General features: G+C 35.7%; 1 protein-coding gene across 7 annotated transcripts in view; it reads left to right on the forward strand.

Moving 5' to 3' along the window:
- The window catches only part of PHACTR2 (phosphatase and actin regulator 2), a 283,035-nt gene that overhangs the window by 214,096 nt on the left and 50,538 nt on the right, over nucleotides 1-18,401 (forward strand). For 6 of the 7 annotated variants that reach the window (XM_007484658.3, XM_056818888.1, XM_056818886.1 and 3 more), the window contains 4 exons: nucleotides 358-892; nucleotides 10,546-10,748; nucleotides 12,249-12,405; nucleotides 16,379-16,434. In XM_007484658.3, coding sequence (XP_007484720.2) covers nucleotides 358-892; nucleotides 10,546-10,748; nucleotides 12,249-12,405; nucleotides 16,379-16,434 — 951 coding nt within the window. The remainder of the gene's footprint in view (nucleotides 1-357; nucleotides 893-10,545; nucleotides 10,749-12,248; nucleotides 12,406-16,378; nucleotides 16,435-18,401) is intronic. The other variant, XM_056818885.1, reaches the window with a different exon arrangement.

The raw sequence follows: 18,401 nt of genomic DNA on the forward strand, positions 1-18,401 counted from the left end.
TTGCTTCCACCATGAATGTGTTCCCAATATATGTCATGAGAAATGAAGAAAGAAAAAATTTCTTTTTTATAGTTAGAGCATGACTATAGAATCTCTATTCTCCTTCAGATATGGCTATATGCTTTTCTATATATTCAGAATGTGCCCCTCTGAAAAGCAGTAATTTTTAGTTGACCTTCAATCAGAATCATAGTGACAACTTAACTTGTTTTGTTTCCTTTGGATAGTCTGCTTGCTACCTATCCTTGCTTTTTAAGTAGTTCGCATTTTAAATTAATTTTTCCCAAACAGTTCAGGTACTTTAATGGCAAGCTATCTTGAAGAAAACATTAATTAAAATTTTCTTTCTTATTTTAGCCAGTTCCTCTCACTTGAAAAAAACAGCTGTGTCCAAGTCATCATCTTCCCCCTCAACTTCAACCACCTCATCTCGTTCCAAAGCTTCGAAGGAGCCAACTTCCAGCAAAACAGCTGCAGCGGGAACTTCACGGGGCAAAAAGAAAGCAGGGAAACAGTCAACCCCCCGGCCACCTTCCGAAAAAGCTGTTTCTGCCACATCCAACCTCAAGGGAGAGCCTTTAGAAACCAGAGTGGAAAATCTGAAGTCAGATCCATCTCTCCCCACTTCAGAAGAACAGAACACAGACATACAGAATAAGTCAGTAGTCCCTCCTCCACCTGTAGCACCACCTCCCCCTCCACCAGCTCCTCCTCTTCCTCTGGAAAATCAGTCCATTAATGTCTCTGATATCCCAGCAGTCACCATTAGCGATGGGGCCAGCCTATCTGTCTCTGCCTTAGACTCAAGTCATCCTAAGACAGAAGAGGTGACAGACAGAACCACTCTTTCCTCAGATACCAGTTTGGGTGTTAACAGAGAAAACACAAAATGGTAGGTTTCTAGCATGAGCCCCAGCATCTTTTGTACAACAGCCCAATTCTGTTTGAATTGAATTGAATCAGATCCAAGAATGTAATCTAGGTCATGTTAGGAATCTGTGATATGTGTACACAGGGATGATAACATCAATTATGGCTAAGGAGGAACCGAATGACTGTAACAGGTTATAGTAGATATTGTCATCATCATTGATAATAGCTAACATTTATATATTGGACAATATTTATAGGGACATTCTAAAGGATCATATACAGGGTGTCTTAAAAGTCTTTGTGTAAGTAAGCTTTACATTACATGAAAACTTTGGGGATGTTCTGCATGCATATAAACATACATAAAAATCATAGAATTTTAAAGTTGGAAAGGACTTTAGAAACCAGTTAGTGTAAGTCCATCATCTTAACAATTGAAGACACTAAGAGCTAAAGATATGGAATGACTTGCCCAAGGTCATACGCATAATACTTTATAATGTACCTTAAATATTATTTTATATATAAGTTCATTTAATCACCTATGGTAGGTAATATAAATACTATGGATTTTATTTTACATTTAATAATACTAAGATTTAGAAAATTTATCTCATGGACCTACTCACACATGCATATAATTTGATGCTGTGGTCTGGGTCTACTTCCTACCCTGGGTAATCTCTTGTACCAATTGAAAAGTTCTGGTGGCTCAGAACTGGGTCGTTTAGATATCATACATTGTAGAGTTTTTTCATTACTATCCGCATCAGTAAAATTAGTCTTTTGGTATTGGCACTAAGACTCAGAGCACCCACAATCTTGCCACATATGGCAGGATGACTGACTTTCTGTAACTTCTTGATTCTTTTCCTCTTTTTCTCTGGGTGACAAACTTTTTAGGGATTCATACTTGAAATCTTCTATGAAATAATGACCCCAAAACATAATACATACTGACCTTTATTTTCTTCACTTCTATTTAGGCAAATTGATCTCTAATAACTCTAGAATTCATACCACTGGTTACCTCACCTCCAAGCACAGCAATAATTCTCAAGATTCTTGTTCAACCTTTTATTCCCTCCTCCTGAACAGTGGCCAGATAGCCACCACTGATAACATCAAGCTTTCTTCGTATCAGGCACATGATGTCTACCCCTTCAGGACCTATCTAAGGTTACGTACCCAGCCAGAACTAGAAATTATGTCTTCTTATCTCAAATCTACAATGCTTATTTTTCTTATCAAAATGATAATACCTTGGTGGGGGAAAATAGTATTTAGAATGTGCTTAAAATAACAAAAATAATTGCAGAAAAGTGGGAAATACTCTTTTTTTTTAATACCTTTATCTTCAGTTCTGGAACTAATTCTAATTATTGGTTCCCAGGCTGAAAAGTGGTAAAGTTTAGGCAATTGGGATCAAGTAACTTGCCCAGGGTCACCCAGCTAGGAAGTGCCCAGGACCTCTTTTGACATTAAAGAACATTTTTTTCAAGTTTCTCAATTGCAGAATGAATGATCATGGGATTATTAGAGAAGTAGTAAAAGCAAATATTGAATTTGCAAAGGAATATATTCATGTATACACGTTGGGTTGGGAGGGAGTGGAGCAATATAGTTATGCATGGGAAGTAGCCTGTCATGGGAAAATGATTCGGGTGTCAGAGCAATCCATTAACTGAACATCAGTAAGTTAAAAAACTTTGTTGAAAAACTGAGTATATGGTTAGACTGTATAAACAAGATTGAAGTGAAATTTGGTGACCAAATATTTACAGTTTTTGCAGAAGTTTAATAGAAAAAGAGTAATTTAAAGATTTTTGCTAATACTAAGAGGCTGTGAGTAGATTTCATTTGGAAACTACGAAATCATAGATTTCATTTGGAAACTACAAAATCATTTTCCTTAAATTTCTTTAAGAGAAGAATAAAACATATCATTTTTTTAAACCACTACCTTCAATCTTAGAATCAATACTATGTATTAGTTTCAAGGCAAAAGAATTGTAAGGATTGATCAATGGGGGCTAAGTGATTCTCCCAGGGTCACACAGCTAGAAACTGTCTGGTGCCAAATTTGAACCCAGGACCTCTTGCATTTAGGCTTGACTCTCTATGCCCTGAGCTACCCAGCTGCTCCTAAAACATATTCATTCATTTGAAGGGGGCCTGGGGACTTGCTACATACTCACTATGTGTAATAGTGTGCACTGTGGAAACTGTTGAGCAGTACAACACAACCTTTGCTCCCATGGAGCTGAGTACTCTTTGGGAACATGGGTCATCTATTTATGAAAGATAATAATACAAAACAATTAATACTTAATGGCCAATCATTTATTAAGATATACTGGGAATATACAAAGAGAAAATAAATCATCCCAGCTCTCAAGGAATTTATATTCTATTTGGGGGGAAAGTATATGTAAAATGTATGAGCAAAACATGCAAGATAAATTAGTGCAAATGTAAGAGTTCAGAGGAGGGAGGAGGTATCTGCACGGGCTGTCAGGGACAAAAAAGAATTCAAGTTTGGAAGGAGAAAGTGAACATTAAGTAAGATAAGTAGACAAGAAGGGGAAAGCACTCCAGGTCACTAAGAGAGGCTGTAAAGATGCAGAGGTAAGATCTATACAAAGACCAAAGTTGAAGGCTGCTAGGTGGCTCAGTGGTATAATAATGATAATAATAAAGGTGTTAATAAGGAGGATACTGTTGTGTATGCTTTGTTAGATGTTTACAAAGTATTCCAGTTCGAACTCCTCCTTGAAGGAAAGACCAAGAGTGAACTTCCCTTCCCTGAGCCCCGTGCACAAACTACCTGGAGACTTTATAGACACACACACACACACACACACACACACACACACACACACACATTTATTTATTTATTTATTTATATTATATAGTAAGATATAATGATTCATTATAACAGGATGCCTTAACTCTAAGGGGACTCAATTCTCCACCCACTTCTCTTTCACCTCACTGTGAATTTCTTCTTGATCTTGGGAATTCACCCAAGCTACTCTCCAAACTCCTTACCAATAACTAAAATCCCCAAAATGCTATCTGACTAAGCTATCTAAAATCCTTACATATATATGTATATAATTAAATTATCTACATTAAAATTGTCTCCAAGTAGGCAAAGCCAGTGAACCAAATTGCCAGAGGCTCACTGACCAGAGTATGGCTCTGATGTAAGAAGCAGGTCTTCTGGTCTTTCTCCTTTCACACAGAAGTTTTCACAGCAGCAGGTATACACCAGTCTTCTTCCTGATGTTTTTCCACAGTGAGGAAAGGACAATCCCTTGAGATATTTCAAGGGTTTTTCTTTCTTTCCTGTCACGGACAGGGCTTTATACAGAGAGAGAGAGAGAGAGAGAGAGAGAGAGAGAGAGAGAGAGAGAGAGAGAGAGAGAGAGAGCGCAGAACTGATTCACCCCCCACAGAAGTCAGGGACCAACTGACTCAGAACTCTTCTTGCCTTTTCCTCTTCCATTTCCAAGCCATACCCAGAATCATTTCTGTCTCAGCCACTCTTCAGCTTCTGGGACAACTTTCCAAAATTCCTTAACTTATCAAAACCATATCAATATATTCCTAATTTCATTACTGTAGTGGATAGAGTTACAGGTCTAGAGATGGGGGTGGGGGGGTTCTGGGTTCAAATCTGGACTCAGACAATTCCTAGTTGTGTGACCTTGGGCAAGGCACTTCACCCCCTTTGCCTCGCCCTTACTGCTCTTCTGCCTTAGAACTAAAACACAATATTGATTCTAAGAAACAAGGTAAGGTTTTTGTTTTTAAAAGAGCAATGTGCTAGGAGCCAAAAAGACTTTGGCTCTAACTAACCCTTGTTCTGATCATTGGATGATCAAATCAGTCAAGGTCTTTTTCAATGAACTGTAGGGTGGCCAGATGGCACCATTGCTAGAGTGCTGGTCTTGGAGTCAGAAAGACTCATCTGCCTGAGTTCAACTCTGTCCTCAGATGCTAGTTGTGACCTTGGGCAAGTCACTTAATCCTGTTTGCCTAAGTTTCCTCATTTATAAAATGAGCTTAAGAAGGAAGTGGCAAACCACCCCAGTATTTTTGCCAAGAAAAACCCAAATGGGGTCACAAAGGGTTAGACATGACTGTAAAACAACTTAACAACAAGTGAACCATTGCTTAACCCCTCAAGGCCTTAGTTTGCTCATCTGTCAGATGCAATTAGATCATCTATAGGGTAACTTCCAGCTCTAAAGTTCTGTGTTTCTAGCAGATGCAGGCAAGGCTTGTTGGAGCAGAGGATTTGTATATGAGTAGTACTGGGATATAAAGAGAGAAAGATGGGACAATATTAGGGAGAGTCTTGGTTGAGTGCCATTAAGGAGTACATGCTATATCCTATATTTTTCTTAATGATTTATTAAGCAAGGAGGCAGAATGATAGATGAGTCTAATTGAGATTTATTTTGTTTCACTGAGTGGGAGTTGACCACAGAGTGTTTAATATGGTGTTCATTTATTTCTCATGGAAATTGTATTATAACCAACCCATTTTCAGGGTTTAAAAACCTTTCTGCATTCTTGCTGCCTTCCTTCTCATCTAGAAATATATTTCACAAGGTGATGGGATGATCCAGTACAACCTAAGGAAACTGAGGATCATTGAGGTGTATTAATTTGCCATAAACCACATAGGCGGCAAAAAAAAAAAAACAGAATTGTAATTTGAATTCTGGACTCCAAATCAGTTGATCCATGAGCATTTACTCTGAATGTACTGTGCACTAGGAAATGCACTAAGCTCTAAGCATACACAGAAAGGCAAAAGACAGTTCTTGCCCTTTAGAAACTCACAGTCTAATGGGTGAGAAAACAAATTCATACAAACAAGCCATCTACAAGATAAAAAAGAAGTAATTAAGAAATAGAAGACACCAGAATTGGGAAGGGTTGGGAAAGGCTTCCTGAAGAAAGTTAGATTTTAGCTGAGAGGAAGAGCATTCTAAGTAAGGACAATCAAAGAAAATGCCAAGAGATGTTAGGGATTCTTCATGAAATAGCAAGGAGGCCAGGCAGTGTCTCTGGATCATAGTACATGCCAGAAGGTAAGGTTTAAAAAAAACTCAAGTGATAGGAGACTCGATTTTAAAGGGTTTAACCATTATATAGATAATTGTATATTTGATCCTGGAGGTAATGGGGACCCCTTGAAGTTTATTGAGTGGCTTGTTCAGATTTGCCCTTTTGGAAAATCAGTTTGGTGGCTTAATGGGGGATGGACTGGATCTGAGAGAGATTTATAGGTGGACCAACCAGCTGGCTGTTGCAGGGGTCCAGGTCTTAGCTGATGAGGCCCTACGTCAGGGTAGTACAGGATCAGAAGAAAGAAAGGTTGCACTTAAGAGATTCTCTGGAAGTGAAATGAACAGACCTCTGCAACAAATTGGAGATGGGAGAGGGGAGATGAGAGACAGTGAGGAGTCTTGGATGATGTCTAGGGTGCAAACATGGGGGAAGGGAGAGAAACTATTGCCTTTTACAGCAATAGAGAAGTTTGGAAGTAGAGAGAGTTTAGGGTGAAAGGTAATACTTGTATACATCTATGTAAATAGAACAGAATTTTAAATCTCAATACATATGTATACACAGTATACATGTACATATATGAATATAGACCACAAAATTTAGAATCTTATTAATACAAAAACACCAGAATAAGGAAAGAGGACATTTTAACATTTAACACTGGGAGCTTTTATTAATAGTAACTAATGAGGCATCTCAGTGAGAAATATCTGAATTCCTATTTTTTAATCTTAGAAGAGCTGCATATATATATATACACACACATATGTATATGTACACACACACCACATACATACAGGTATCCCTCCCACATCATGGGAGTTAAAGGAATGCATCCTCAAGATCTGGAAAAATCTGTGTAACATTTTTTGGCCCTCCCTTCGAATCAGGGAAAAAGTCTGAATTTTTTTTTCCTTCTCTTTTAAAGGTGTTTACAGGACCTTATTGTAAAAGTTTGGTTATAGGCTATATAGTTTCTAAACTTTTTCTGTGTCATCTGCTGGCCTTCACATATCATCTGCAATTTCCATAAAACTCCCAAAAAATTCTCCTCTAATTTCTTATGTCATTCTGCAATATGTCAAAACCATAATGTCAAAGGGATGCCAGTGTGACAGTTAATGATTTCCATTTTGGACATATTGAATTTAAAGATAATCTACTGGACATCCAGTTCAGAGTATTGGAAAGGCAGTTGGAGATGTAGGACTGAATAAGTAGATTTAAGAATCATCAACCTAAATATAATAATTAAATTTACTTTTCTTTCCTCCTTTGTTCTGTTTTATTCTTAGCAAATTATTTTGCTTTGAGCTGATCTTGAAAATACGATCCAGACAACTCTTAGTTTTTCAGTTACTAATACTACGATTTGCACCTTATCCAGATTAGGGACTGCTACTTTTTTATTTTTAGCCTTTGAGGCATCATCATCAAAGGATGTGCTGGTGAAGAAGAAATTGATAGGAATCAGAAATGAATCATTTCATTGATATAGAGAAGTCATGGATGAGGAAACAACTTCTGCTAATGCATGGGCACCTTCTCTGTGCTTTATAGTGTTAGAGAATTGCCTAGAATATTGGGAAGTTCCAGGGTTACACCACCAGTATCAGCAGGACTTGACCCAGTCTCTCTGATTTTAAGGCCAGCTCTCTACCACTATGCAACCCTACCTTCTTTCATAAATTGATACATTCTCTGAGCATCATTTCATTTTATCATATTTAGCCTTTCTGATAAGACATTAGGGAAAATGCATCAAAATTAACTCAAATTCCTATTTATATTTACAAGGAACATGAAAAATGTAAAGATTTTATAATCCCTCTGGGTTCTTTCATCTTTGCTGCTTCTCTCTTCCATTAGTGTTGATAACAGGATTAAATTTTACCAAAGTATATACTTAGCCAGAGTTAAAAAGGAAATATGATATAATCAATCATAGAGACTGCAAATAATTAAGACAGAATTTGAAGTTTGAGGAATTAGACTATATATTTCTTACTTAAGCATACTTAAAAATAGCAACTTGACAATTTTAACACATTATCAGAAGTATCTAATGTTCTCTGTGGAGTTTGTAGGATAATCAGTTTACAGCTCCCTTCCACTCTGGGAGAATGCATCTCAAGAGTCTAAGTTCTTCAACTCTAAGCACATTTTTATTTCTCATGTTGCAAAGACTATGCACAGAGATACTTATATTCTTTTAACCTAGGTCGTATTTAAGGAAAGCTGTACTAGTAGAGGAGCAGAAGGCAACAAGGATGACAACACTGTTCTTCAGCTGAAATATTTGAAGCATTATTTCTCAAAAGATGGTGTCCATCTGTTCTTTATCACCACTGAGTATGCAATCAGAATAAGGCTTAGCTCTTATATTAGAAACGTAGGCTCATGGTAGCAAAGAATTTTCTCCCTGTGAAGGTTACTGTCATGGAGTGCTAGATTTTAAAAATAAAATTGCCATGCTAGAGCTTTATTGAAAAGGTTTGGTTTAGATTTGGTCTTTTGCAAAACGAATGTTCCCTTCTAGCGAATATACTAATATTGCTCTCAGATTTAAGTCATTTAGCTTCTCTGCGCATCGATTTCTTTATCTATAAAATAAGAAAGTTGGAATATTGTTGTCCAGTTGTTCCAGTTATATCTGTCTTTCCTGGACCCTATTTGAAATTTTTTTGGCAAAGATACCAGAATGGTTTGCCATTTCCTTCTCCAGCTCGTTAAAAAAAAAAAAATCCTTACCTTCCATTTTAGAATCAAAACTGTGTATTGGCTCCAAGGCAGAAGAGAGGCAAGGGCTAGGCAATAGGGGTTAAGTGACTTGCCCAGGATCACATAGCCATGAAGTATCAGAAGTCAAATTTGAACCCTGGACCTCCTGTCTCCAGGCCTGGCTCATGATCCAGTGAGCCACCTACCTGCTCCCTCTAGCTCATTTTATAGATGAGAAATTGAGGTAAACAGGGTGAAGTGACTTGATCAGGTTCATACAGCTAAGTGTTGGACTAGAGGATCCATAAAGTTTCTTCCAACTCTAATGCAGTATTCTAAGTCTCAGAATTTAGTTGCTACAACACTTATAAAACTTAATAGTTCTCCAAATATATTTGTTATATTCTGCCTGGCTCTTGTAGCTGCCTTAATTCTGAGGTGCTGATATTCAGGAATGGTAGATTTATTCCATAAATATCTTCAAACATTGACTATTTTATGTATCATCTGTAATTGTAAATTAAAATCAATTTGTCTGCTTTAAAGGTTACTGATATTTTAGTTTCAACTATAGGTATACTTGGTCATTTCCAAGGCACTGACTGACAAAGCTTCGAGTTTATGGACCATGAGCAAAGTTGTGGTGGTTATTAAATACCCTGAAGTATAATGGAAAAGCCTGGCAGAGTTAGGAAACCTTCCTAGTTCTGCCAATTATGCTTTGCCTTTGGCAAATCATTTAACTTCTTTAAGACTTAATGTTATCTATAAATAGGAAATAATACTACCTGCCTACCTACCTTATAGCACTAAAGTTTATAGAAAAGAATCTCCATCAGAGAGTTTTGAATGCTTAAAAGAACCAGATAAATTCCAGAGTTTTTATTATGGTTCAGATTATGAATGATGAGGAAAATTTTGCTCTCAAACACCCAAAAAAGGGGTGGATACTGTAGCAGTGTCGTATATAAGAAGAAATACTAAATAAAATAAAATGTATGAGAAATGAAAAAAAAATAAGAAGGAACACTAGTTTTGGAGTCAGAGGACCTGAGTTTCAATCCTGGTCAGACTGCTAACAGAGGTGATCTAGAAAAGATTATGAAGTTTCTGTTTTCCATAAAAGGAGACAAATCATCTAGCTGATTGCCAAGATTCTTCAAGCTTTTACTGTATTTTCCTATGAAATGTTAAAATGTAAAATTTTAAATACCTGAAATTCGACCAACAAGGACATTCTATTAACACATCTTTCACTTTACTCATGGCTATGGTTATAAACAATTTCAGGATAACCGTAGGATTATGTGAAGTCTAAGGGCATTTCCACCTCTGACATTCCATAGATTTTGAGGAATCTGAGGCTTGGAAGGGCTAAAAAGCTTTTCTATGGTCCTTAGTAGAAGTAGACTTAAAAACTAAGGTATAGTCAATCTCATTCTTTTGGTTTTTCTTTCAAATCACACTGAGAGTTTTGGGGGGATTAAATTTTTTCAAAATTTAATTTTAATTTATATAATTTATGTTTATCACATTTATATAATCACAGAATGATAGAGCTAGAAGGGACCTTATAGATCATCTGATAGAGCTCATTCCCCTTTAGAAATAAGAACACCTAGAAAGTAGCTTCCTTGACAAAGATAATATAGAGCCTTTTTCCCTCCTCTACAAAGAATATTTGCATTAGCCAGCACAAGCCCTCTGATATGATTCAAGTTCTACTAGTGTCCATATGGGCATGTTCTCATAACATTAGCATCTTACCCTGAAACTTGTGGAGGGAAGGAAATGTGGAAGCTGTGATCTGATGTGGTGTGGTATCATTCATGCTATAGCAGTATTTTTGTGCCTTTTGAACAGTTTGACAACCAAAGAAGAGCTGATTAAGGATGCGCCACGGCTAATGATTCCTGTTTTGATGGGAGAGTCTTCTGAATCTCTCAGCAGCACAGAGATTGAAGTTCGAAGAGAGAACCAAGCTAATGATTCTGATTCAGATGGGCCTATTTTATATACTGATGATGATGATGATGATGATGATGATGAAGATGATAGTAGTGAAAGTAAGAGTTTCTTTTTGAAAAGAGATTTTTATTGATATCTCTTTGACTTTATATCATGTAAATATTCCTTCTGTATCTTTCCCCATTGCTCTTCCCTGAAAACTATCCCTTAGGACAAAGAACTTTTAAGATAGAGGAAAGAAAAAAATATATAGCCAAACTGATCAATACATGGAAAGAGTCTGAAAGCATATGCAGTATTTCTCACTGGTGGACCCATATTTGTTGAGTTTCCAAAAACAAGTGACAGTTCATCAGGGACCAGGCAATTTGATATATTTTCCTTTCCCCCTTCTCAAATGAAAGACATTTATTTTTGCTGGTTTCATTTTTCTCTCAGACCTTCATGGGGGTTGCTCTCTCTGGAAAGAGATTGTAGTTCACCCTTCAGTCATATATGTCTGTGTTTGCAACAAAGACTAAATGCTTCCTATCTGGATCCCTTTTCAGTGTGATCCAAGATCACTGTCATGCTGCTCATCCCTGAACGAAAGGCTTCCATGCAGTTTACTTTTTAGTTTGTTTTGATGGCTAAAGATTTTATCCCCCTTTTACCCCAGAATTAAAAGGAAACTTTCTATATTGAATGAATTTTGGAGGTTATAAAATAGTATTAATTAAGAGTTTAAAATGCCTCCATGATCAGGGAATCAAAAATAGCCATTTGTACAAAGCAGGTCAAAATTTATGCCTTATAAAGAATGATGGTGACTGATTTAGTTTGTTTTGTTATCACTATGGTTCGTGGAGGAAAAGATCAAACGTCTGAGAGGGACTGTTATATTTTTAACATTTTAGAAAGCTAGGATGTGGAGTCAATCAGTCTATTGTTATGGGACAAAATTCATATCAAGCTTCACAGTATAATAAAAAAATTTATTCCAAAGCTAAACATTGAATAGCTGGTTAGCAGATTTCTTTGAGTTTGTGGTGGGTAAAACCCAGCACTATTATCTTCCCAACTGGAATTAATTGTCATCTTTTGAGGTAATACTTTTCACATAGTAAAGGCTGCTGGGTCATTTCAGGGTCATTCAGGGAATATAGTAATGTAGATGAAAGAAACTTACTTTTAGGTTTAGTGACTTTGTTGGCATTTTCTGAAGAAAAAAGAGAGAGCAAGAAGAAAATGAACTTTTAAAGGGTACAGGTGGGTACATTTAATTTTTAAGATTTGAGAAGAAAGGACAGACAAAGCTTTAAGACTTTTATAGCATTCAAACAGCAGAATAAACTTCAAAATGTTTTCATGATGATGAGATAATTCTTGACATTTTTATTCCCTATCTGCTCTAACATATTTTAGAAAATTCTTTATGAAGTTCTCTAACTTTATTCAAGACAAACTAGTTTGTGTGTACAAATCTGATGTTACTTAAAATTGATATTAGGAAAGGGTCTGATCTTTGAGTATTTTAAAAGCCCTTGCTGAGTATTTGTAACATAAGTACAGATGGTTGAAAGTCTTTTTCTTTTTATTTGTTCCTTCCCAATCCGCAGGCGCTTTGGCAAGTAAAATACGTCGCCGAGATACTCTTGCCATCAAACTTGGCAACAGACCTTCTAAGAAAGAATTGGAAGACAAAAACATCTTGCAGCGAACCTCTGAAGAGGAAAGACAGGAAATTCGACAACAGATAGGAACAAAGCTTGTCAGGTAACTTTTGAAGTCTCAGTGGAGTGCTGATTATTTTAACCAATTAAAGCACCTCTATCTCACTGGGTGCCCCACTTCAAATAATCAAAGGCTCACTTAATTCAGCAATCATTTCAATTCCTTTTACTGAAGAAATGAAGAATTCTAAATGGGTTTTTTTTTTAACCCTTAGCTTTCTGTCTTAGAATCAATACTATGTATAATAGATTCTAAGGGAGAAGAGGAGGCAATGGGGTTTAAGTGACTTATCCAGGTTCATATAGCTAAGATGCTTGTGTCCTAGATCTAGTCTAAGACCAGTAACTATATGTGGCTTATCTAAATTCCCTTTATAATTTCAAGTGTAAGAAATTATGTCTTGCCATTCCTAAAGAAAGCATTGTGTCATGTTATTGCCATTGGTACTGAATGATGTATGAGCTCCTATGAGGCTTTCTCTCTGTCTCTCTGTCTCTGTCTCCATCTCCGTCTCCAGTCTCTCACTCTATCTCTGTCTCTGTATGTCTCTCTCCCTCTCTCTCTCTCTCTCTCTCTCTCTCTACACACACACACACACACACACAGATATATGGTACCAAGAATGTATTCTTTTAAGTGAGTCTAAATTCTTCATTATAGATATCAACCCCAGAGTCTGGATGAAAAAAGGGAAATTGCAACTCTTTAAATCTATTATATACGCTTTCCTACCCTCGTTAAGATTTCCTGACAGTAATTGTATACTTGGTTCAAATCTCCAAACATGTAAAAGCAAAATAAAATTTACTGATGCAATTAAAAAAATGCATATGCTGATGCAATAAAAATATATATGTAATATATAATAAAATATATGATATACTGATGCAATAAAAATGTATATGAAATATACATTGTATTTAATAATATAAAAATAAAATGTATCTAAAATTATATATATGTACATACATATATTCTAATGTACTATAAAACCAAGTGGTGGTGATGTCAATAATTCTTATTGACTGATATCATCATAAGCCCTGAAAAATTCCTGTCCTCTTCTAGTAGAAGCATATTATAAAGAGATGAAAGGTAATCTTCTGGAGTTTGTGTGAGGAAAGTTTGGGAGGTAAAGAGGAATTCATTTCCTTGCACGGAACTTTTTGTGATGGCCATTTACAAGTGAGGGTTGCACAACCAGGGCCAGGTCTTTTTTAGGCATCCTCAAAGAAGAAATATGGTGCCTTTAAGGACTCCTTTATTTCTAGCCCAAGTATGAAAGGATCAGGACTATTGATTTGTATTGGTTGCCCACTCAGGAAGAAATCTTTTTCTTGAACCCAAAATAAGTTTCTAAAAGAAAATCTTAAGAGACATGGAAGAAGATTTTTTTTCCTGAGTTTAGGGAATAAAATGTAAGGTGTATCTTTTTTTTTAAACCCCTAGTGGCAGCTTTTCCTGATTATCTGCCTCAGATTGTCCATGCCCTTCCTTTTCCTTGTCTATCTCCTATTTCTGGCTTCCTATAGATTGGTTACTTGTCACTCATTACTAACTTCTCCCAGATAGGATAGTCTAGAATTGAAAACAAGGAGATGAGAATAAATGAATTCTACAGCTAAGAAGGAGCTTAGAAAATCTTTTCATTTTTGTGATGTGGAAAATAAGGCTCAGAAGTGGCCTGTCCACAGTCAAACAATAAGTTAGTAGCAGAGTCAAGGTTAAGCTGGATCTCTAGATTCTTGGTCCATTATTCTTTCTACTATACCACACTATCTCTTGTTTCACTCCAGTGTTTGATTAAAATTCTCTGGAATTAGTAAAAGAAAGAGGAGAAAATTGGCCATGTCTATTTAATCTGAGGTTTCCATGTGCAAATTAAGCTTTCTCCATCTTCTCCTTTCTTATAAAACCAGTGACATCATTCCTGGCTTTCTCTGATTGGACAGACTTGACCTCGGTCTAGGTCAGAGCCCAGTCTTCTCGACACCGAGAGTCTCCTGGTACTTGGGGCCAGCCTCTTCTGGGAGCCATGGAGCCATGAGACCTCTGGTGTTCTCCTGTAGTATATATGTACACCCAGTCAAAGGGTGGGACTGATACTGATCAAAATGGGTTTTCAAAGGGTATAATATATATTAAGTTCACACAACAGCTTTGCTTTAAAATGTTTAAATGGGAAAAAAATATTTGATGGGAGAAAAACTAAAACTAAAGAGGAAGGTCTTAAGTATGCTTCATCATTTTCCTCTTGCTCAGTGTTCAAATAAATGGCTTTCCCACCCAACTCTTCTATCCTTTCATAGAGTCTAATTTATTCTTCAGTTTCATACAGTGTTTATAGTTATGAAACATTTTACATATAGTAACATTTTACATATATTATTGAATTTGCCTTTCACAACAACCATTTTAAGTTGGTAGTATATCATATCCCCAATTTACAGATAAGAAAAATTCTCATGAAGATTAATTAACTTGAGCATTGTCACCAACTTGTAAATAAGGAAGTTGGGAAAAAGAACTCATAATTTCTTACTCCAATACTCAAACTTTATCATATTTTTCTCTCTAGACTAGAATCTGTATTGAAATCTGATCCACTTTCTGGTTCTCTTGATCTCTGTTTCTTCATTTATAAAATGACAAGCTTGGATTAGATGGTTTCTAAATCTCCTTCCAGCCCTAAATTTTTATGAAATCTGTGAAAATGAGAATTTGAACAATCTCTGGATTGCAATTTTCCCCCTTCCCATTCTAAATATCATTAACAAAAATGGTTTGTATTTTATTTATAATTACTTTCTCTTTCCATTTCCACTCATTTGGAACTCATGATAATTCAACTTGGGCAATGTTGAAATTTATCTGTGATTAATCACTGTAGGAGGTATCCAAAAAAACCCACTCAAAAGAAATTTTAAGAACATTTTAAAGATTGTAGCCTGCTGGTTATTTGTAAACAAATAGTTCATATTTATGTTTCTTGTCCTTTTTTTTAAACCCTTACCTTCTGTCTTAGAATCACTGCTGAGTTCCTAGGCAAAAGAGCAGTAAGGGCTAGGCACCTGGTGATAAGTGACTTGTCTAGGGTACACAGCTGGGAAGTGTCTTGAAGCCAGATTTGAATGCAGGTCCTCCCCACTTCAGTCCTGGCTCTCTACTGAACTACCTAGTTGCCCCATCGACCTACATTTTTAGCCTTTTTAGCCTTATTGTATATTACCCCTGTGTTATAAACCATCCAAACTAGCATTATCTCTTTTCCTCCCCCACAGCTCTCCATTGGAGTCCCTTTGCCTTTGCTATCCACCGTAACTGTAACACACTCCCTCTTTACCTTTCTATCACAAAATCTCTTTTTTTCCTTCAAGATAATAATGTTTTCTTTTATATGAAGTCTTTCCCAATCTCTCTCCCAAACTACTTCATATTTAACTACTATATTATATATATATATATATATATATGCATATATATATATGGGTGTACGAGTGTGTGTATAATTTGCAATCTGCATGTCCTCATTGCTCTCCTTTTAGAGCATAAACTACTCCCTGAGAAGAAGGGTATTCATTATATTTGTGCCTAGTACAGTGCCTAGAACATGGTAGAACACTTAATAAATATGTATTGATTGAGTAATGTTCAGCAGCTTGATTCTTTTAATGTAGGTAGATTTCTTTTTTTTTTAACCTTTACCTTCCATCTTAGAATCAATACTGTGTTTTAGATCCAAGGCAGAAGGAAGGTAAGGGCTAGTCAACTTGGGTTGAGTGGTTGGCTAAGGATCACACAGCTAGAAAGTGTCTGATACCAGATTTGAACCCAGGACCTCATATCTTCAGGCATGGTGCTCAATCCACTGAGCCACTTAGCTGTCCCCTTAGGTAGGTTTTTTTAATGAATTTTTAATATCTTCATTAAAGTACTTAAATAACTTCTTTTCCTTTTTTTACTTCTATGCATGAATGGTACTTATTTATAAATTCTGCCATATTTAATTTCATAGGCGATTAAGCCAGAGGCCAACAAGTGAAGAGCTAGAGCAAAGAAATATCCTAAAACGTAAGTATCCTTTATTCATATTTTTTTTAAATAATCTCCAAGAGTGTTAGACTCCATTTGTCATTGGGAAATCTTAATTATTATTCACTTTGAAATTGCTTATTAAGTCATTAATATTTAATTCTTTATATACTCTAAAGAAGTATGCATAATTTCATTTACATATAGAGAACTCCTATTATGGGAATCCTTCATCATCACAGATCATAAAACATCTATCATTTAGTAGATAAGTTTCTAATCACAAGATAATAAATTTCAAGCTAGATGGGGACTATAGAAGCTATCAACTTGAATCTCCTTATTTTACAGATGAAATACTGAAGGTAAACAAAGATAATTGAAATGCCCAAGGATCATAAAAGTATTACGTATAGGAAGTGGGATTCAAATCCAGGTTTTTCTGTTCCTAAATCCAGCAATCTTTGAACTATGCCATTTATTGAGGGACCCAAAGTTAGGAAATGCCCTTGGTATGATTTGAACCCAAATGCTCTTGACTCTAAGCCCAGAAATCTATCCTCTGAAGTTACATTGCCTCTTTTATCTTATATAGCCCAATTTATATTTCTTGGTATTTGAATTTCACATTACAAAAATAAGGCCTTCTATGCTATAGAATGACTTTTTAAATTTAAATTTATTCATTTGTTACATTAAAAAATCCATTAACTCTCTCCCTCTCTTCCTCCTATTAGAGGAGGCATCGTTTGACAAAAAGATATGTGTATATATAAAACTATGTCTCATTTATGTATATTTATCAGTTCTCTCTCTGGAGGGTAATTTTCAAGCTTTTATAATAACCCATGACTCATTTATCTTAAAATGATGAAACATGTGGCCATGTAGTCTTACTCACTGAATATCTCTAGAAGTCCAAATTGACCTTTCCAAAAAGTAAAAATTAGAAGGACATAGTTTGGTCCTTCATATCTTAACAAGACAAAGCCAACAGAATAAATTTAAACATTTCTATATGATAGCTAATGATATACTTTGTCTTACTCAAACAAATTTGTCAAAACAGATTATTGGCCTTAGTTGAAATTATGATGAAAGCAATACTTTCTTTCCCTTTGTTATATCTTTTTTCTCCTGGAAGAATGTTCCTGACTTCTTAAAACTTAGACTTTTCCTAGTTCTTCTCTTATTTGCTTTTATCCTTTCTTTGGAGGCATTTTTTCTCTTCACTAGAGTAGTGTGTTTATATTAGTGTTTATTTTTCATTGGTATAAAAATAATAAGAGAAGCACTTTTTATCTGTCACATTACATCAACAAAGCCATTAATCACAGGAAACTCCATGAATGGGAAATTTTTAAATATATTATCTCCATTTTAGTTATATTTTGCTAATCATAAATTGGCTCTTCCAAAAGTTTTGCAGCCTTTGAAATTTCAAAGAGCCAAGGAATGCAAACTGCCTGATTGTCACTTTAATGGTAATGAATCACTGGCATTATGGAAAAATCCCTTTGGACATGAGATTTAAGAGTCGTGTTGGTTAGACTGCTCTCCAATGAAATATCTTCTTTCTAGTGCTATTTCCCAATATGTTTACCCTCCAGCTGGGATTACTGTGACTACTCAACAAATACATATAAATAATGAGAATGGTTGTCCTCTATTCATTCTCTTTCGGCTCTTTGTTTTTGAGTGAGTGGCAGAGAATTCTTTTCCATCCCTGATGTAGTTCATCTATTTGGCATAAATAGAATACAACACTTGGCATGAATATAAGGAACTTCAGTTAAATCTCCATATCCAACTGAGAGAAGAAAAAATTTTATTTCTAAAAGATTTCATTTCAGTTTTTTTTTCTCCTAAGAACAAAATGAGGCAGGATTTAATACTAACATTTAAATAAAGTCAAAGATTGGAAATTTCTGTAGGACAGGGAGTATGCTTATCCAAATTGAGTCCCACTTTACTAAAAGGATACTAAAGAAATAGAAAGAAGATGT

Source organism: Monodelphis domestica, chromosome 2 (assembly GCF_027887165.1).
Source record: "Monodelphis domestica isolate mMonDom1 chromosome 2, mMonDom1.pri, whole genome shotgun sequence".
In the NCBI taxonomy this organism is placed as follows: domain Eukaryota; kingdom Metazoa; phylum Chordata; class Mammalia; order Didelphimorphia; family Didelphidae; genus Monodelphis; species Monodelphis domestica.